The sequence below is a fragment of the Perna viridis genome, chromosome 6 (genome assembly GCF_037379345.1).
Source record: "Perna viridis isolate PV_CMFRI_1.1 ecotype Kerala chromosome 6, ASM3737934v1, whole genome shotgun sequence".
Taxonomy (NCBI): domain Eukaryota; kingdom Metazoa; phylum Mollusca; class Bivalvia; order Mytilida; family Mytilidae; genus Perna; species Perna viridis.
This window is the reverse complement of record NC_142450.1, coordinates 12,710,583-12,733,201: the sequence shown is the minus strand read 5'-3', so window position 1 is coordinate 12,733,201 and position 22,619 is coordinate 12,710,583. Positions and strand designations below refer to the sequence as shown.

The 22,619-nt window shown below is 33.5% G+C and overlaps 1 protein-coding gene across 1 annotated transcript in view; it reads left to right on the top strand.

Moving 5' to 3' along the window:
- LOC148613698 (uncharacterized) overlaps nt 1-18,035 on the top strand; it is a 36,347-nt gene extending 18,312 nt beyond the window's left edge. The window contains exons 8-14 of the mRNA XM_088586425.1: nt 923-1,036; nt 2,239-2,415; nt 4,028-4,911; nt 12,810-12,875; nt 13,416-13,563; nt 14,221-14,400; nt 15,784-18,035. Of these exons, the coding sequence (XP_088442551.1) occupies nt 923-1,036; nt 2,239-2,415; nt 4,028-4,911; nt 12,810-12,875; nt 13,416-13,563; nt 14,221-14,400; nt 15,784-17,039 (2,825 nt within the window). The 3' untranslated portion in view covers nt 17,040-18,035. The remainder of the gene's footprint in view (nt 1-922; nt 1,037-2,238; nt 2,416-4,027; nt 4,912-12,809; nt 12,876-13,415; nt 13,564-14,220; nt 14,401-15,783) is intronic.
- The last annotated feature ends 4,584 nt before the right edge of the window (nt 18,036-22,619 follow it).

Genomic DNA, 22,619 nt, shown 5'->3' with positions numbered 1-22,619 from the left:
TGCACAGTGATTATATTCATGTTGAAAATGTGCACCCCTTATTATGGAAAATGACAGATTTTTATCACTCGCTGCTACATGGAAGGGGACATAACACTGGTGTCTGTACATTCAAGTGGACACAAGTCCTCAGAAACCACTCAATGGATTTTCTTAAAATTTTGTTGGATTGTTTGTCACTATATGTAGCTGATCATATTGCACTGCCTTTTTGATTCAGCAAATTTTACTGGAGATGTGTGACTTTGTGAGATAGAATGCTTTGTGAATGCAATTCCTTGGAAATTGATAAACAGATTTTGTTCATATTTTGTAGGCTTGTTAGTCACCTTTGTAGTTGATCATATTATGCTGCCAATTTGATGCAACAAACTTTACTGTAATTACAGGAATAATGGGACTGTTGCACTAATCTTTTTGGGGGTGTTGGGGACATTTGGTTATGGGTGGCAATCTTTGTTTTTTTTTTCACTTTATATTGTGAACAGTACCTTCTTTGTGTAATCTGTAACTCAAAAGGTACTGAACAAATATTATTCAATTTTAGCACAGTGATTGTATATAGTTTCAAGTGTACATATTGATGCTATCATTAGAACATCACTTTTGGCAATGTGTAACCCACACTGCAGTGTTCTAACTTGTTTAGCTTCATGATACCGGTACTATAAATTTGGTGCAATTTTTTTGAGAAAATTTCCAAATTATTCCTTTTTTGTTGAACCTCTCTCTCCAGATCCTCCTCTGGTATCTAAGAACCTGGTGTCAGTATAAAATTGATAAGATTTAACTGAAAATTGAACATGGGTACAATATAGAAATTTTGTGGAGGCAGCATAGTTCTACAAGGAGATGTTGTGCACACATTGCTATATGAGTCAGGCAGAACCTCTATTTATTTTGATAACATGCATTTTTGTAGGTAAAACCAGTGAGAAGAAGGAAATTGAGAAGACATTAATATCAGAGAAAATCGCAACAGAGGTTGAAGTAACCCATACAAAAGATGAACCTGATGCTGATGAACTTATGGACAGTATGTTGATCAAATGATCAGTTTATTTTTTATACCCACACTCATTAAAGTAGGTCTATATTGTAATCACCTTGTCAGGTTGTATGTTCATCTGTCCATTACAATTTTCTGTCGCTGATTTCTCAGCTTCTACAGTGTATTCTTTAGAAAATTTGAATAGCATTCTGGTAAAACTAGAAAATTTGAATGGAATCTTTTTCTTTGAAGTTACTGCGCCACAATTGTAACATTATCTACAGGAAAATCAGTTCAGATAGCATCACATGAAAAAAACCCATCTCATTACCATGGTGCTAAGGCCATAATAAAAAAAATCCTTGATTCTCATCCCCTCCTGACCCAGTTTTTGATGCCACCCTGTTATTTTTTTATTTTCAAAATGGGTTTTGAAAAATTGGCTTGGGTAGTAGTGAAGTTCCCATACCTTCCTGACCTGATTTTTCACACCAACCCATTTTTTTGTTAATTTTCAAAATGTGTTTTGAAAAAATCAACTTAGTTAGTAGAACAGTTCCCTTTACTGCTGCCTGAGTTGATTATTTCAGAAGAAAGTGGTATTAGGCATTCTTTGTTATATTTACTATGAATGGGCTCAGAAACAGGCAAAAATATGAATTATAATCAAATTAAGGAATTGGACGGAAGTATTCGTTTTTGAGAAAGAGTAATCAAGGGAACCAAGGTTCTAGCGATAATCAAAAGAATGTAATCCAGGGACAAAGACCAGACATGGAAAACAAACATACACAACAAACAGCATAAAGTAACTAAAATCATACATACAAAGTAACAAAAGCAAATGAGCAACTTGGATTCCAAAAAAAGGGGGATGGTTTCGACCATCTGTGCTCCAACTGCCTGTGATCTACTTCCTGTTTACAGTCCTACTAATAACTTTTGTTAGGTGATGAATAGTGGGAATTTTTGTAACAGATTTCTCAGGATGATTAGATACTTAGTGCATTGCTTTTACATGATGACTTGTACCATATCTCCCATTTCCAGATTTGACAGAAATGGTTGTCGAGTAGGGGAATTTGTAGTATGCAACATCTTGTTACTCATAGAAGCATAAAAATATTACAAAATTAAAAAAATTATTCAACATTCCATTGGAAATAAAATTTTTTTTTTTATTGAAATAGAAAATGATACTTTCTTGTTCACTCTTTTTTTAAAGAAGGTGAAAATGTATTTCTAAGGTAAGGCAAGTGATAAAGATGCCATAGAAGAGAAAACAACTTCAGAATATATCTTACCAGAGGTTAAAGTTCACCAGATAACGGAATCGTCTGATGATGAAGATTCAGGGGACAGTTCTGATACAGAGATGTTGTCTGATTGGAATGTGGAGGATGACAGAGGCTCATCAATGGCTGGTTTGTAAATAGAGAGCCACATGTCTTATCTGTCACTGTTTACCCTTTTTTGTAACAAATTTCTCAGCTTGCTTAGATATTTGGTATATATTGCTTTTGCTTGATGACTTGTACTCTGTCCCCTTTCCAGGTTCCTCGCTTATTTACTTCCTGTTTATCGTATGAGTAATAACTTTTTAGGTGATTCATAATAGAAATTTGGTCACAGATTTCTTTGATTTTAGTGGAGGGAAAGCTTTGTTGTATTGCTTTTGCATGCAATATTGCTGCAGTGTAGTGCAATAAAGATCTGACAACATGTCAGACTAGTACTATACAGGGTCTGTTCCATATGGTATGCAAGTCTGATCATGTGACTGTGGTTTAACGAGAATGGGTCAGTCTACCATTCAAATGCATGGAAGTTTGTTATTTACAAAACATTGAGTTCAGTATTAAAAGAAAAACATTAATTTGTGTAAAAATACCATTAGAAAAGGACAAATATCCATTTATACACGAAAAAGTGCTTAGAAAAGCATAGATAGAAGATTTTGCATTAAAATACAGCGTTTCAAGAACCCAAAACAATAAAATGCAGACCAGTCTTCAGTTTTCAAAATATTCTACATTGGAAATTCTGGTGAGGAAAACGAAACTAGAATGAGACTTACAAACCCTATTAAGAATAATGTAATTGTCCTGAAAGATTATGTATATATACTTATAAAGTCAGTGCAAACAATAACATATAGTTGCCAGGAACCTTCCTTTTTAAAGTATTTGAGTATGTGATAGTGTTCCTTTTGTTGAAATCTAAGCAGCTCTAATGAAATCTACAATTCCAAAGTCCATGAAACAACAAAATTTTGCCAAAGCATAAAAACTGATACTTTCCTATAAATGTACAGTATTGTTGCTATATTTCCTCGTCGTTCACTGAAGACCAATGGAAGGCCTGAAAGAACGAATCATTCTTCCAGGATGTATCTCATGTGTGCTGCATACTTGAAGGAGAAGCCGTGACTATCAAATTTAAAGTCTTTTTTCAGTACAACACATATAGCATGGAAGAATTTTATTGGTATTTTAGATATTTCTTTAAATTGAATTTACTTCTAATAATGTGAAGTCACAGTGCAATATGTAATCTGTACTTGTTACATTTTCACCTTTAGTTTATTTTTTTATGTTACTTGAGTATATAGGAGCAACATTTTAGCTGTACCTGTGTATAATGATATTTGGGGCCAGCTGCAGACTGCCCTTTGGTATGAGGATTTCCTCATCATTCAATGAAGACCAATGGGTGGCCTAGGGCTGACATTTTCGTCCGTATGGGGTTGTTGTCTTTTTGACGTACACCATACCTATTCTCGTTACTGTAAACTGGGAAATAGCGTTGTTTATTTTCATTGTTTCTGCTTTAGATCTGCTTTCACACAGTTATAATTTCACGATCGTTCTTCAAATTGTGCAGTAATTTTCTTTAAAAAAAATATTCGTGACATTTAAATTTCATGTTATGGATCTTGGTGCAAAAATAGCGAAAATAAAACTGTCGTGAAAATTTTGTGGTTTCCAGTATGTTGTATATAAACATATTGTTATATCATTGTCTATTGATTCCTAGGTTATTCGTCTGATGAAAAGAAAGTTTCCCTTAGTCAATCACCTAGTGCAGAATTTCCAAATGATATACAAAAAGAGAAACGTTTCTCTTGTGATGTGTGTATAAGGACATATGCTCGGAAAACCACCTTGAATCATCATAAGAAGGTCCATGAACAGGGCAAACAGGTTAAAAATTTCCCGTGTGTTATGTGTGGAAAAGGTTTTGAAACATTTAACGATTTACAACAACACCTATGTTGTCATGACAATGTAAAATCATTCAAGTGTGAGATTTGCAATAAATTTTTCCGTCAGAAAAATAATCTATTGATTCACCAAGTGAAAAAACATAAAGGATCAGAGCCTTTTAAATGTAGACACTGCGGAAAGAGTTTTCCATCTTCAAGTAATTTGAAAGCACATATATGTATGAGGATTCACAATAGCAATAAATGCTTCAGGTGTAATGTGTGTGGTGAAACGTATGATCAGCATGGCGATTTTGTTATTCATGAATGTGACAGTAGAAATGAGTCACAACTTGAATGTCATTATGAGGATTGTGGGAAAAAATTTAGCAGGAAGTCTTTATTAAGGAAACATCAGAAATCTCATTCACGAGTTAAACCATTTCTGTGTTCAACATGTGGTAAAGCATTTAGGCAAAAAAACAAATTGGCAACTCATGAACGCGTTCACACAGGTGATAAACCTTACCTTTGCCAGATCTGTGGTAAAATGTTTAGTGACAGCAGCAACCTGAGAACTCACAAAAAAACTCACACAGGTCAACGCTACTACTGTTCCACATGTAATAAATGCTTTGTTTACAAGACAGGACTAAATCGACATGAGAAATCGTGCACTGGAAAAAATGAAAAAGTGAATGGAGATTCTGAAAATTGAATCCAGCCTCAAATAGTGGTCATTGAATAAGTTAGATGGCCATGTACTCATTTGACCATCCTGGATATGCACGGATGTAAAATATGATAACTTTTATTTGAGTATTTTGCTAAGGAGCTATGAAATTTATATTTCTTTGTTCCTGATTGGACTGAAGTAATGTTATTTTATGATTAAAAATCAGATAAAATTAAAACTTTTGATGAGGGTTTTTTTTTTTTACTTATGAGTGATATACATATATTAGTAGAATTTACATGTATTTTGTCATTTTAGCATCTTTTTTTACTCTTACAAATATGAAGTAAAATGTATTTGAACTCATGAACTTTGAAAACATACAGTGTTGGACAAGACAACAATCAGAACTTAGAATCAGCCTGTCTCATTACACAAAAGAAAAACCCTAAATGCAATATGCAGAAGAACTGTCTGTTATTTGCCCAATTTGATTATAAAATTATATTTGAATATTCTATCGTATTCCGTTTGTGCCAAAACTCCTAGAAGAGTTACTTGTTTTATATGACAGCGAAAAATTTGCAGTTGCATAATGTTATGGCACAGTCATTGACTTGGGACACTTCCTTTCCGTATGATAACTTAAGTTGTGGTTGACCAAGTTGTTCTGAAATTTTGCTTTTATTTTACTTACCACTAAATGAAGCTTCTTATTTAATTTGGACATTTTGGTCCATTCCGTTTTAGAAAAAGGGGTAAAAAAAAGTAAAAATAGGTGTTTTATTAAAACTCATGTAGAATATTTGTATTATTTCCCAATTTTCATTACTCTTTTTTTTTGTGTTCTTTAATTTAATTCTGGTAAGCAAATGTAGCAGCAGATTTTATGTGTTTTGGACCCTTTTCAAGTAACAGGGGTCAAAGTTGGGCAATGCCCCAATTTTTTCTTTAAATTTTTGGTCAGATTTCGAAAATTCTTTTTTTAGTGGATTCCTTCTAAAAATCCCTGTCTGGTTTTTTCAATCAGATTTCAGATATCTTGCAGTTTCGGAATTAAGAGGGATCAAAGGGGCCACACCAAAAAAAAAATCGACTTCTTTAGCTCACCTGGCTAAATTCTGGTATGGACTTAAATTGTTCAGCATGAGTTGGACCTATGCCGAAATTTTCATAAAAATCTGTTGCTCGATGTTGGAGTTATTGCCCTTGAAGAGTCAAATAAAGAATGAAAGATTATTATATAACAAGAAAAGCGGGTAGAAAATATAATAGTCATAGTCATTCCTTAATTATCCAATAAATGTCTCAACATTCTAATGGCAGCATGGGAAATGCTGTCACACTTATGGTTAAATGAAAAATATATATCCCAATCGAAACGAAAAATCGCTTAAATGGGCATTTTTCAGTGTCAAAACTTCTATTTATGCTTCAGTGAAAATGGATTATTTGATATTTTCTTTTTAGTAGTTTCACGATTGATACTTTTTAGGTCCTGATTAATCGTTACCATTTTCATCAGATAATTAATCAAAAATTGCTAAAAAATCAATTTTTCGGGTCGCAAAAATAAACTATTCAAAGTTATCGCATTACGAAAAGGTCTATAATTTGGTATCATTCGATCGATATTTCATTTGTCTACAACATGAAACTAAAAAAAACGAATTCTCAACTGTAACATTTCCACAAAAAGTGCAAGTATTACCACTTCCCCTATAATTTAAATAAACCTAGCTCAGTATGAAGCAGAGTGCTCATTTATAGCAAACCCTATACTGTAAAATCCACATTTTTAGGATTTATGTTATCAAAAGCAGGCGCGTAGTTGAGGCCAAATTGAAGTGTAGGCAACATTACGGCAGGGGGTTTAGGGGCCGCTTAAGGCCCCCAGCAGGTCCAGGGGGCGATGCTTCACGGAGATAGCGTTTTAGAGCATCATTTATGCCTCTCCTGGATGTATTTTATTAAAAAAAAGAGGCAAAATTAAGTGCAGGCAAAAGCTTTTTTGCCTACCGGCAGCTACGCGCCTGAAAAGCTCTCGTCAATTTTATTTGTCTATATACAGCTAGTTTAAAAGGACCAGTTCCAATTTCAAAACAAATCTTGGTAGACTACTTAGTAGTTTAAATAGCTGTTTTGGTAGAAACACAGTAGGACACGTTGGTATAATGTAGGGCAGATTTCTACCTACAGAGCTATATAAATTACTCACTAGCCCACATAAATTAGTATTGAAATTGGAACTGGTCTTTTTCAATTAAAAGTAAATAGGTGTTGTTAGTAAAGCACGTGACACCTAACACAGTATTTTTTTAAACAGACTGGGTTTAAACGTGTATACATAAACTATAGCATAGCCCATGCACACTTAAAAAATGCTCTTTTCCCCCTGGAAACCCTCAAGAATCCACAATATACATAACCCAAAGGCTTGCTCGTTTAAAAAATTGTAAGTGTCACAGAAAGTTCGGTTCTGAATAAATTACATCTGTATTTAAGTCATTATTTTATCAAGAAAATTGAAGTAATGGAAAATTTCCCGCCAAAAACAGTGCATACCCATTTTATGCTATAAAGTTTCCAGGATGACATCTAGGAAGAAGGTTGATAAGCCATTTATTTGTCATTATCACTGAGTGACATATTACAACAGCACCAAACCCTCCGAAAAACCAAGGTTTTCTCCTGTAAGCCGTTTATGGTTGGCTTCACATACATGTATTTTGTGTTAAGCTAAGTCTTTTGGATCATGAATGATTCTAACCATTTCATTGGCGGATCCAGATGGGGGTCGGCGTATATATATTTCGTAGTTCTGTGGTGATTCATGTGAAAAATCTCACCTGGTGTCTGTTATGGTTTGGTTTCATCCATGCCCCTAATTCTGTGTTTATAGTATGTATTAATCTTTTCTTAACGTTCTTTCCAAATGTCCATATTATATGTATTGGCAAATGCAGCTTTCTTTGCGTCGGTATTTTCTATAGGTAGTGGGATCAGTCATGTAAATCACATCAAATATTGCATTTATTTCGACGCAGTCGGTATAGTTTCGCTTTTTACCCTTACGCTTTTCCATGGAAACGCAAGTCACCTGATCGCAATCCTGTTTCTCGATTGGCCATGGATAACTAAGGGGCGTTCGAAAAAAAATGTATCGAAAATTAAAATTGCGTGCCATGTGTTATTTCCTGAATGAAATATAGAAAATTATAAGTGAAAGGAACAAATTTTACTACGTCAGCTATCTTTATTTATAAAGATAGTACTTGTTCCTGTCACATGTATATTGTAAGAGGACCCCTCTCAAGTAACTGCTTTTCTTAGCACTGATTTTCATTTTCTGTTTTTTTTTTATTGTTTAATTGTTTTGTTATGTTTTGTTTTTTAATTTTTGTTTGTTTCCTTTTTATTCTTGATATATTTGTAATTATGTGGATAGATTTAAGAATATATATAGAACTGTACTAAATCCTTAACTAAATAGATCATAGTTTCGTTGAAGTATTCAGGGATCATGCAGTCGATTTATATATATATACGAGCAGAGGCCTACAATTATTAAGTACCAGTCCATATAAAATTCAGACACTGCCTATGGTAAGGTGATTCATAGTGTAGAAGAACTCATGGATTAGATGATACTGTTTTGATATACATGTGGTATATCTTCATGTGACATAAGTCCTTTCTGTATTTAAATCTGCACTTCGAGAAAAGTTCGCTTTAACCTCCCATTAAACCGACCAAATCAAACCAATTCAAGAACAGTAACCCTTGCAAATTTTATCTCAAAAACGCAACCCCAGTAATGAAAAACTAAGACTGGTTATGTGATCTGCAATGGTTTCTGAACAAGAAGTAGAACTGAATTCGATGGGTTTTTTACATGCATGAATCACCCCCTGTCTGATTTTTTATAAAGACTGCTACTTACTTGCAGGTCTGTGATACCAGGCAAGTTTGTTTTGCATTTAAACTCGGAAATTCATTTGTATCGAATGCGGTAACCGATTCAGAAGTTATACACACCGGTATACTTCCGGGAACCCTGAGCAAAAAACCAAAACAATCCGGATCATAATTGCCTAAGAAAGTAAGAAAGGAAATTAGTTATCAATGCAGACTTGAATTAGTTTATTTTATGGTAATCAGTCCCTCCAAAAATAGAAGAGACTCATATCGCCTGTGATATACGAAGGCAAGGGACCAACTTATTTATTCACGTACATGACGTACAGAACTCGGGGAAAAATAGTAGGATCTTAGGTCTGTGTGCAAGGCACTAAAAAATCAGTGTACTGACATTGTCTTACAACTGGCATATAGGCCAAAACAACCTTTGAAATAATTCTTCATATCCCATTTTTCTAGGGAGGTCAGTCAAAATATGAAGTATATAGAAAATGTACAAGTTTATATTAGTTTGAAAGAGCATATAGCAAATGTGGTAAATTAAGTTTTTTTTTTAATGTATATAATAATAATATGAGGTATGGCTTATCTAAGCTGAATTTTTTCCGAACATTGAAGCCCTTCAAAATATAGGAACTACCTTTGTGGTCAAAGGGTAGCACTATCTTTCGAGTGCGGAAGATTGTTGGTTTATTCCCTGTGTGAGACATACCGGAGACTTCAGAATTGGTAGTTACTGCTTCTGTGCCAAGCACATAGTATTTAAAGGGTAGAGTGAAACTGGTTGGCTCAAGGTTGGAGTAATTATGTCTTGAGTGGAGTGACATATCTACAAATGTACCTGCAAGCTGTTGCTACTGTTAGCCTGCTAAAGATAAAGATCTGGCTCAGTGTGTCAAACTAGAACAAGCAGGGTCTGTTTGATTGGTAAGTCATTCTCATCCTAGAATGTATGAAATATCTGCCATAGGACATCACACCAATCAAATTGTAGCAGGTGTAGTGAGGTAAGGCCTCAAAGTTGTCCTCAGTTTCTCTTAGACTTGCTACAAGTCTGTGTAATATATATTTTATTTGATTAAATATCATTACTATCAAATATTCATTCACTATCCAACTGCTGATAGTGAATGAATATTTGATAAAATAAAATATATATTACAGAGAGACTTGTAGCAATTTTTACAGTTTCAGTTTACATGTAGTCTTCACATTGTTACATTTACATGTGCATGTAAATAGGACCCTGAAAGCTATTCACAATTTGATGCAGCTATTTTCTTAATTTATAATACATGTTTAAGGCAGGTTTAACAGTTTGTAATAGGACGAAGTTGTATGTAGAAGCTAGAGAGGCCTAATCATGAAGTAGGATGACAGCCAAGTCATAGTAGACTCTGAAGAAATTGTGAGTTGTGAGCTATTCCATATGTTACACTTCCATATACTCAGGGTTCTCAATAAGTTTCAAAGTAGGTGGCCATTTTTTGGAACATCTTTTTTTCAATTAAATTTTTTTTTAGCAACAAATTAGCCGACACCAATGTCAAAGTAGATTGCGAAATCGCTGGTCGCCGACACTTATTGAGATCCCTGTATACTATAACCTTGAGTAAATGGGTAAAGATTCACCAATTGGTATATAATACCGAGTGCTAGCATTGACAATTCCCATATTATATCTACCATCTGCAATCGTGATACCAGGATTGGCTTTTTTTCTTATATATACATGTATTTATGATCCGAATCTTCATTTTAGTAGTGCCAATATGTCAGAAGATCTTGAAGTTGATGAGTCTGAGGTAAAAGTGATTAAACATTGTACATGTAAATGTCCCTTTTGAATTTAGATAAAATGTCATTTGGATTTCTAAAAAAGTTATAAAAAGAAGATAGTATACTGTCTGTATGAGGGGGCAATATGTGTCGAGATACTATCTTATCGCTTTTAGATATCATGATATGTATAATATTTTGAAATTTCTCATGATACTCAGCTGTATTCTTAAGTGGCATAGCTAAAATCAACATATAAGCCTTTTATAGGAAACACAGAAAAGGGGAGGTATCAAACTTGGTTAATATTGCAAGCATTTGAACTGCCCCACTTATCTTGTAACTACATGTATGTAAGCCATCTTTATGATTAGAAACATCCCTGTTCTAGGAAGTAACATCACTATTTTCCATGAATGTTACAATACCTTTGCTAAGTAGCTATGTTAAAATTTAATAGGTGCAGTGTTCTCCCCAGGCCCTTGAAGTGCTGTGCTTTACAGCGCTATCAAGTTCGGTACTGTGCTATCTTGCTACCAGCGCTGTGGTATTAAGTTTAAATTTGAGGACCAATCAAAACTGACTATGGTAAAAATTCACTCAACCCTGGCCAAAAGCATGTGGCTATTTATAAGTGCAAAGTTGAAGAATTGCACAATCACATGATGTTTTCAACATTAAGGAGCTTATAAAAGAACAATATTAATTCCATCAAATACTTCCAAAACACTTTGTAAAGAAAAAAGGTAATAGACCCTTTTGTGCTAACGTTGGGGTAGTCAATGAGCATGCGTAGAGCATGCTCAATATACACTTTCGCGAGGAAAATTCTTTTGTTCTACCCAAGCTCTACCTCGCGGAAGTGTATATTGAGCATGCTCACCAACTTACCACAAAAGGGTCTATGGCCGTCTTTTGTTTGCATTGCCACTGTGTTGTTGTGCATCAAGAGCACGTTTTTTGGTGGGAAATTTAGTTAAGAAGTAGATCGTAAAATCCCCAAAGTCTAAAAATAGTACAACAGGTGTTGGAGGGGGGGGGGAATTCTTTGTAAATCATGATATGGGGTTCTTGTAATGAATAAACTACATATAAACATAATATTTAAAAACAAAACAACTAGTGTGCCGACTTTTAAATAACAAGAATAAGATTTTTGTTTTTTCCTGGTAAAACTTGGTCAACTCCACACTTCTTCCTGAAAATTTTTGGAAACATGAATAATAAGACCAGAGTAGTCTGATTAGATAATATTCTAAATCTATAAATATATTGAAAGTTACTAAGTGTGTAATAGAGGTTAAATGAATATCACATTCAAATGAGCCATTGAGGCCCCAAAACAAATTAAATATTGTAATTTCCAATGGGTCTGCTGTCAGCAAAAATTTGGAGAACGCTGGAATTAGAGGAAATATTTACGAAGAATTACTTATTGTAATTTGATAGACTATCTTTAATTTTTCTGTTAATTTAAAATGAAAATAAAAAAAATGGTATTTAAGTTATAATTACTGCAAAAGAAGAAAAAAGGTAAAATATTTACCTACAAATACATGTAATTCATGTAAACGTAAACAGCAATGTACAAATGTACATTTTTTATACACTGATCAATCTTTATATAATACATTAAATACAAAGTGGCACATTTCGTCATGAGACATATTAATGTAGTATCACACGGGCTGAATACAACGCTATTTGAAAATCCTGGGTGCATCTGTGCAATCACATTTCTTATAAAAATTATTACCCAATCATTTAATTTCAAAAGTAACAAGCTTTCTGATTGGATGAAAAATTTTCTCCATCATCTAGTAGACCTATTTTATAATGTGACTGTGACATCATCAACATTTTTGTATGATTTACTTGTTTTATATTGATACTCATATTGAATTATAAGGAATGAGTACGACTATTATATATTTTTTTGCCTTTTTGAAAAAACCTCAATACCCGTGTTACCAATTTTTTTAAAGTAACCTGCTATGCAGATTATTTAGTGTGCACCACATGATTTAGGTTATTTCCTCATAGAGCAAAAAATTATGACAGTCATTCCTTGTATAAATTTTAGTTTATACATATTCATGCAAGTCAAATAATTGTAAGTGAATTACATTTGTGATGTTTATTTTAATTACAACAATTCATATGCTTTTCATTTTTCAGACTTGGGAATTTCAAAATAAGAGAAGCACCTAGACTGAGGGGCAATAACTTAACATAAAATGGATATAACAGAACATCTTTCTTTGAGAACTGAAGAGGATATATGGAGAGCAGCTGAAAAATTGGTACTTGCAGTTAAAAGAACCTTTATAAAACTTGTTTTTGTTGGCATCCCCAGTCTGGTCTAGACTGCCATCACACTATTAATAGAAATGCACTGTAAAATCTCCCTAGACGTGTTTTTAGCCTGAGTGAACTGAACCTCAGAATTCAACAAACAGCTTAAACTAAACAAAACCTTTAATCCAAATAGTTTTGGTATAGACAGGTTTCACTGTGTTTTTTCCCAGTAAATTAAATGTACTTTGTTTTGCCTTTTCTCTTCTCAACTGTACTCTTGCTGTATACATGTACCACTTGATGACAGGAAAAGTACTATAGCATCAAAATCGAAGGAAAATTCAGAGACATAATCTACATGCTGTGAAAGTATTATTGTTCTTGGGTTCCAATTTTCATAGATTTCGTGGATTTGGTACACCACAAAATGCAGTTCCCAACGAAAAAGAAATTTGTTGATACATAGGACGAGTTGTGATGTTAGTAATACTGTCAAACAGTGTTCTACAACTAAAATAATTCTGCTATTAATGTTTTTCTTTCAGTGTGCCAGATTACAAAAATTTGGAAATGAATCATTGATTTTATCAGTCAACAAAGAAAGGGAGACAACTACATATAAAACTACCCAAGTGGGAGAAGCTTTCCTTCAAGAGAATCCATACTTTATTGAACAGATTAAGAACTATTTTTGTGAGTATGATTTTGTAGCATTAGTTTTTTATAATACCAGTCCGTATAGATTTCAGACACTGCCATTGGTAAAGTGATTCATTGTGAAGAAAAACCCACCAAACAATGCTATTTTAGTCTACATATGCAATACTTTCATGTAACACTAGTCATTTCTGCATTCAGATCTGCTCTTTTTAGAAAATCATACATTCATCTCCGACTAAAATCAATCAAATTAGCCAAATCAAGAATAATAATTCTTGCAAATTCCATGTACAATCGATTTTATTTTTTTCTCAAAAGCACAATAACCAAATAAAAAACTAAGACTGGTTATGTGATTAGTAACTGTCTCTAAACAAGAAATAAAACTGAATTCGGTGGGTTTTGATATGCTTGAATCACCTTCTGTTTGATTTTTAGAAAGATTGCTACTTAAGAGCAAATTGAAACATGCAGTATCAGATTATAGGGAAGCCATTTTAAAAAGAATATCCATTTGTCGAAATGCTTGGAAAAAGAATGTTGTTAATCTGACATACAGGTAAATAAAAGTTTTCACAGTTTTCTGAACACATTGTTGAAATGCATTTCCTTTTTTTTGTAAAATTAAAGTAACTGATATCAACTCTGCACACACTCTTTTGAAAAAAGAAGTGTATGTATTTTTTATAGGTAAAGCAAGTTGTAGGGAACCTATTGAGAAAGAAAAGACACCAGAAATTGATATATCAGATGTTAAAGTATGCCAGATAACAGTAGCTCCTATTATTGATGAATCTGGGGACAGTTCTGGTACAGAGATGCTGTCTGATTGGAATGTGGAGGAAGAAGATAGGAACTCATCAACTGATGGTATGTTAGAAAGAGGTAGACATGATAGGGTTTGATACCAGGTTTAAGGTATCAAGGCTCATACAATGAAACCTGTCCAAACCAAATCCTGAATAAACCAGAGACCTTCTGAACCAAACCCTGAATAAACCAGAGACCTGTCTTAACCATGCATCTTCTGTATTCCATTCATATTAGTTTAAGTTCATTTGAATCTGTGTATATAAAAAATTTGCTTGGACTGAACAGATTACTGTAAACTGGGAAATGTTCAAGCCGTCTTTTTCCTTGGATTTTGAATTATTATTTCTAATTTTAGCATTAAAAAAAACTTTTACTCTGCCATGGACTGCAAACAAAAATCAAGATTCAATATCTCTTTACTTAACAATTTCATATGTAGATTTTCAAATTTTCAAATCAAATCAAACTTCTGCTGCTGCTTAAAAAAAAATATTTGTTTTTACACTTTTGCAACAACATAAAATTCTCACTCAACAATAAATCCTAGCTCCCCACTTCTTAAGTACAAGTCTCTATAAGAATAATGTAGTTGGTGAAACAAGATATGAAAAAAAACACCATTTTGAAAGTTTAATTTGCCAAAATGAAACAAGGCTTTAAGTATTTTTGATTATGGAGACAAATGGACCAACATGATGAACCAGACATAATTATAACTCTAATTATCTTTTCAAATAGAGAAAAAACATCTGTAAATGAAATTTTATTGTCATATTGGTGGGGTTTTGACATGCATGTTTCTGATTTTTCCCATTTTGCCTGATTCTTACAAAAACTTTCACTTAAGAAGAAAATGATTTGTGTGTAACTATGGGATAAATTTCTGACATGAGACTAATGCATTATCATACAGGACCTCACTTATTCCTTCATAAGATTCCCTTTTGGTTAACAATTTTTGTGCAAAATTTTTAGGCAAACCTATATTTTTTGATACTTTTGAAAAATACCCTACCATATACATGTAAATGATGCATTTTCATTGCCCAAAATATTTTTTGGCTCTCAGTATCATTTTTCTGTTCTCAAGTTATCATCTTGAAACTGACAGATGACAGACAGACGAAAGGATGTACAACTTTTCTGAGGGTATCACATGATACCTTGCCACTTCCTGTGGCAAGGTATACATGTAAAAAATCAATATAAATTGTTGTGTCTATTCCAGTTAAACATGCGTTTGCACCCCTGTTTCTCAAATTATGTATTGATGAACCTGTTTAGGAAGGATTATCTGCATTGTTAGTAAGGTAAATATTTTGTCCATCAATTTAAAGCATTTTATCTGAACTATCTAAAGTTCAAGTTAATTAGGACAGCTTCTTACTTCTGTTCTATTGTAATGGACAGACCTATTTACTAATGTATTTTTTTTTCCAGATTATTCATCAGATGAGGAAAAGTTTTTTCACAAACAGTTACCAAGTACAGACTATCAAGAACAAATGCCAAAAAAGAAACAGTACTGGTGTGATGTATGTAAAAGGGAATTTAGTAAAACTAGCAACTTAAAACGGCATAAAAAGATCCATGAACGTGATAAAATTTACAGATGCGTTATGTGTGGCGAAGGTTTCAAAATGTTTAATGAGCTACAACAACATTTGAGTTGTCATGACAACATAAAATCCTACAAATGTGAGATCTGTGATAAATTTTTTCGTCAGAAAAAATCATTAGTAGCTCATGAAAATAAACACAAAGGAATCAAGCCTTTCAAATGCAATGAATGTGGGAAATGTTTTAGGTCATCCAGTAATTTAAATGCTCATACAAGGACTCACGATGGTGATAAATGCTACATGTGTGATTTGTGTGGAAAAACATATAATCAGCATGCAGAGTTCGTAATTCATGAACGTAACCATAGAAACGAGCAGCCTTTTGAATGTGAGGATTGTGGGAAAAAATTCAATAGGAAATCATGTTTAGTAAAACACCAGAAAACTCATTCTGGAATAAAACCTTTTCTTTGTGTTACATGTGGTAAGGCATTTAGTCGAAAAGATCGGTTGTCAACCCATGAACGTGTTCACACAGGTGATAAACCTTACATGTGCCCCATCTGTGGCAAAATGTATAGCGACAGTAGTAATTTGAGAATCCATAAAAGAACACACACTGGTCAACGCTTCTACTGTTCCACATGTGGGAAAGGTTTTGTTTATAAGACGGGACTAAATCGACACGAGAAATCTCATGCGCTAGAGAGAAGTAGAACTTTGAATGGAGTTTCTGATAATGTGACTGAAGAAATTGAGAGATGTGTTGAACAAGAACTCAAAGAAAAAGAAATTCAAACTGATCATAGAAAGGCTCCTGAAGCTGTTGATTTTGAGGATTCCAAATCTGCTGTAGTTGGTATTCCTTTCTCAGAGAACAGAGCTAATGAGGATACCAAATCTGCTGTAGTTGGTATTCCTTTCTCAGAGAACAGAGCTAATGAGGATACCAAATCTGCTGTAGTTGGTATTCCTTTCTTAGAAAATAGAGCCAGAACAAATATACTTTCTACTAATGCTCATGATTTTCAAAGAGTTCAAAATCATATCCCACAATTGAATGAGGAACAGATAATTAATTATCATCAAATATATGGCTTCCCATACCATGTTAGTACAAGAGGTTTCAGTTGAACTCACAATGTAGGAATTGTCTTCTTTCCCAATTTACTTGTATATTACCCAAGCAGTTCCATTCATTTTACAATGTACAAACATTTGTGTAGATTATTTTACTAACTTTTTTCTTGAAATGGCAAATATCTATGGTAGACCAATTATCACAAAACAATACATATGAGAAGATCTTACTTTGCACACGAGCCCATTTTATCAATGAAAGTATGCATGTTGCTCATATTACCCTGAGAGAATCATCAACATTAGGCCAAAATAAAAAAAAATCTAGATTCTCATCCCCTCTCACCCTGATTTTCACCCTCCCCAAAATATTTTATTTTGATTGTTTGCCCAATTTAAGTCAATTTCTTTCAAAATGGCAGCATTATTCACTAAAATTGTTAAAAAAAATAATATTTGCCTGCCCACCTCAACATTTGAACAAAACTGGATGAGAATCTTTTTTCTATTATGGCCTTACTGGCAATTTACCAGTTCTTGTGCAGCATAAGGTAGTACATGTACATGTACTAACAAATATTGGGAATGTTGATGGTGTTCTCCCTAACTACAGATAGCTTGTGAAATCTAGAATATTGCAAATAAATAGGCACATACATGTACATTGTACACATATTCCCTTTTTTACTCTGTGATATCCTCCTCTCTTGAGAGAAGTTCAGTGTCTCCTCAATCATTGCGCTTGCTCTCCAGTAGGAAAATGTTTTTTTCTCAAATCAGGAGATTTCCTGATGTTTTGTTTTTGCGACATGTTCATAATGTTTTATATGCAGCAACAGACTGCCTTATTTGTCATCTTAATTCTAATTTCATTGCAACAACTTCTTGTGAAATCCCCTTCCCTGAAAAATGACACTCAAAGTCTATGCCTCACACTTTTGAAAGAAATTTTCGGCCTCCTGCAATAGGGACTTGTGGAATAATCTACAAAATTATTTACTCATACAATGTATGTAGTTCTCATTTAATAAAGTTGCTTCATGTATTGTATATTTTTATGTTTATATTCTTTATCTTAATCTCAGTGGTCATTTGGTGGCATACATGTACTTGCATAGGTAAATCCTGTGGTGGAGGATCCATCCCCCCAGAAATGCCCCCTTTTTTTGTTATTTTCATGCAAAAATGAGGAAGTAATAGCCTGAAACCCCCCTTTCAAAATTGTTGGATTCACCCATGGGCTTCATCTTCCGGACTTGTCATACATAAAGGCTTTTTGAAGATAGATAGAGTTATGACTTTTTGTCATATTGTCAGAATAATGTGACTGAGTAGTGTGACAATTGTTGGTTATTGTTCTGTGTGCTTGCACTTGAAATAAAACCAAGCTTAGCATGTTTGACCAGTACAAAACCATTCTTGCTATGAATTGCATGAAATATCTGTCATGGGATATATAACTACAATTAATCAATCAATCTATCTATATCCATGGTTTTCAAAAATATGTTGAGAGAAATTACTCATATTCACCAACTGTCACATTGCTTATAGAAGACAAAAAAAAACATGTACTGCATTCTATGTGTACTGCATTCTACATGTACTGCATTCTGTGTGTACTGCATTCTACATGTACTGCATTCTATGTGTACTGCATTCTACATGTACTGCATTCTACGTGTACTGCATTCTACATGTACTGCATTCTATGTGTACTGCATTCTATGTGTACTGCATTCTGTGTGTACTGCATTCTACATGTACTGCATTCTGTGTGTACTGCATTCTACGTGTACTGCATTCTACATGTACTGCATTCTATGTGTACTGCATTCTACATGTACTGCATTCTGTGTGTACTGCATTCTACATGTACTGCATTCTATTTGTACTGCATTCTACATTTACTGCATTCTATGTGTACTGCATTCTATTTGTACTGCATTCTATGTGTACTGCATTCTATGTAGAATGTACCATGCAAGTATGCTATTACTATGTACAAATGTACATGTAGATAAAATGAACAATTAATGTCTTTCTTTATCATTTAATTATATTGTTGTTCATTTAAGCAGGGATCTTTTTTTAATTTAAAAAAAATTCCTTCTACACATAAAATATTATGCAGGAATCTTTTTTTAAAAAAATAATTTCTTTCTATCCCCACTCCCAAAAATAAAACAAAAACAAAAACAAAAACAAAACAAACAAAAATTAAATGAGATAAAAAAAATAAGGGAAAAAAACAACACATAATGATCAAGCTTGACTACTCAGTTTATGGATAAGGTACAAAAGTAGAGGAAAATATATCCTCAGCTTTTCTACAGACACCAATTAGTTCCCAATGGAAACACTTAACTATGAAGTTAGTACATGCAATGAAAATACATGTAGGTATACTCTCATACCATTTCTTGTAACTGAACAGTTTCAATAGCTTATTTATACATGTAGGTACGCCCAAAAACACGAATTATTAAAAATATACACGTGTTAATCATACAATTAAGTTGAATTAAGGAGGTAGACCTAAGGTAAGGGACATAACTCTTGAAATCAGTGATATGTTTGTATCATACAATATCACCAAAGCCTATCAAGCTTTCATTTGAAACAGAACAAAATTAGCCCAAGTTACTTTAATGCGTGCGGGAGATTGATGTTAAATGCTGAATACAAACGTACCTATGATTTGTAAGAGTTGTGTCCCCTACCCTATGTTTACCTCTTTAAATATTGTATACATAGTTTACCTATTGGATAACTTACTCACAGAAATATAAATATTAAGACGGTGTTCGTAGTTAATGTAATAATGTAATAAATAAGAGGTGTAGCAAAGAAGATTTGTTTCCAACTCCTCATACATATAGTAAAACAAAAAATTAAAAAAAGTTTAGGAGATAATACTATTATTGCTGGATTTGATGTCGGACAAAAAAGAGAATTAACAAGTCTTATATGAGCTACAAGCCAATCATAGGCAAATAAGTACTTTAAATAACGGGCACTTAAGGATTGTGTACAATAATGTTGATGGTTTTAATAATAAAATGGATGAACTAATTCCATTAAATACGAAAAATACAAAAGATTCGACGTGCTATGTATCACAGAAAAAATGCCAAAAAAATCAAGTTGACTCAAATGTAAATGCAAACGAGTGGAAAATAAACTGACATGTCCTGTTTATGTCATCAAAAAATATTTACAGGAAGAGGTTGCCTTATTTATACTAAAGAGGAGTTGCAAACCAACCAAATAGAAACTAGATTAAACAAATTTGTAGAATAGGTACAGGTTGGAATAATTGGAGCATTAGGAATCAAGCTATTCATTACATGTATATATCGAAGCCCCAGCGCATTAAATCCAGTTTGTATTGAAGAACTTGAGACAATTCTGGAGACAACGAAATTGACTATCACTAACTATAACTGTCTGTTGCTTTTTAAATTGGGGACTAACTTTAAAGAAATTGACTGGGAAACTAGTGTGTGACAAGAACATAGAAAGTTAGGTAAGGCCTCATAATTTGGGCATTTTTAAATTTTTGATTAACGCTGATTTATAGGTAGTGATAGTATAGAAAATAGTCTCAAACATTGAATATAAGATGTTTTTGACTAGATTTTTGACGTTAATAATAAAATAACAGTATGCATTTATGTAACTTGTACAAAACATTTAACTTTTAAAATTTCTGCAATTTTTTAGATGTTTTTTTTTTGTGGAACAGAAGTGGCCACATATCTGTTGATTCGAGATATTTTTACACAAGTTGTAACTGATAATTATACACTAAATGTATGAAGCACGAGAGACAACACGCATTTGGCCATTGTTAAAAGAGTGAACATCTGCACAAAACCAATCAAATCGCATTAAAGAGCAGGTGAAACAATATAAAATTTTCGTCATGTAGACTTTGTTTTTGAGGCCAAATTTTGCCCTTACCAAACCAATTTTTTTCTTGAAACTGTGATGGACGCATACTTGCATCAGCATGTAAGAGAACCAACCATATTCAGGTCGGATAACCAACCTTGTCTTCTAGATCTTATATTCATAAATAAAAAATGTATGATTGATAAAATAATACACAACACTCCCTTAGGAAACAACGACCATGGAGTACTACAATTTGAATTTAATTTTGGGACTACCAAAGGAATACAAAAAAAAAGAAGACAAAGTGTGTTTTTTCAAAGGCACCTATGATGCTATAAACAACCAATTACCAGACAAAAACTGTGATTTAAAACTGGCAAGTGGAGATATCGACAAAAATTAGAATAGTTTGGCCGATAAAATATCAAATACTTATAAAGAAAACATACCAGAGCGCAAATCTACACCCATATCATTCGATACTCCGTGGATGAACGAGGAAGCAGAAGAGGCAGTAACAGCAAGGCGTAGACTAAAGAAAAAAATTGAATATTGCAGAAACTCTCAAAATAAAGATAAATATAAATCTGCTAAGAGAATATCAAACAACCTAGTGAGAAGGGCAAAATATGACTATGGACATTCCATCGCAACAATAATGAAGGACGACAGCAAGATGTTTTGGAAATCTAAACAAAAACAAAAGAAAATATACTAAGTATTATTCATGATAATGGAGAACTGCATACCAATGACCAAGTGAAGACAGAACTTCTTAACAACTTCTTCAAAAGTGTATTTACAAATGAAGGTTCAGATCAAGCGATTCCACCATTCCCCAAAAGAATTGACATGAAAATTGAAAGCATAACATTAAAAAAGATAAATCCAAGAAGATTAAAAAAAAAAAAAAAACTGAAGGAATCCCAATCTCCAGGACCTGTCCAATTACACCCAAAATATCTGAAAAATACAGCCAGGAGTCTAGCAGAACCCCTCAACCAGATATTTACCACGTCATTAGAAACTATGAAAATACCCTCAAGTTGGAGAATGGGTAATGTGTCTCCCATCCACCAAATGGCGCTAAAACTACAACATCAAACTACCGTCCGATATGTTTTACCTCTGTAATCTGTAAAACCATGAAAAAATTTGTGAGAGACAAACTAATGGAAGAGTAATCAAGGGAACCAAGGTTATTGCGGTAATCAAAAGAATGTAATCCAGGGACAATGACAAGACATGGAAAACAGACATACACAACAAAGAACACAAAGTAACTAAAATCACATATACATAGTAACAAAAGCAAATGAGCAACTCGGACTCCACTTAAAACTGGGAGCATGGCCGGGTGCACCTGAAGGGTAAGCGTCCTCTGCTTTTTTAGAAACACCCGCCGAGTTGCTCATAAAAAGTCCAGTCTGGGGTAGACAAACGAGGAGTTGTGCACTCATTAATTGTATACGTCTAGTATAGACTATAGTCCGGGGTAGACAAACGAGGGAAGGAAAACTATGACCCGTTGAATAAACCAGTTTTCATGGTGCAGATGTATACACCATAACAATCCATGAAACACATGGAGATTAACAATATCTTTACTGACCATAAACATGGTTTTAGGAAGAGCAGGTCTTGCAATACTCAATTAATAGAGGTACTTAAGAACTGGACTGAAAAACCAGACAGCTCACATTCAATAGATACGATATATTGCGGTTTTTAAAA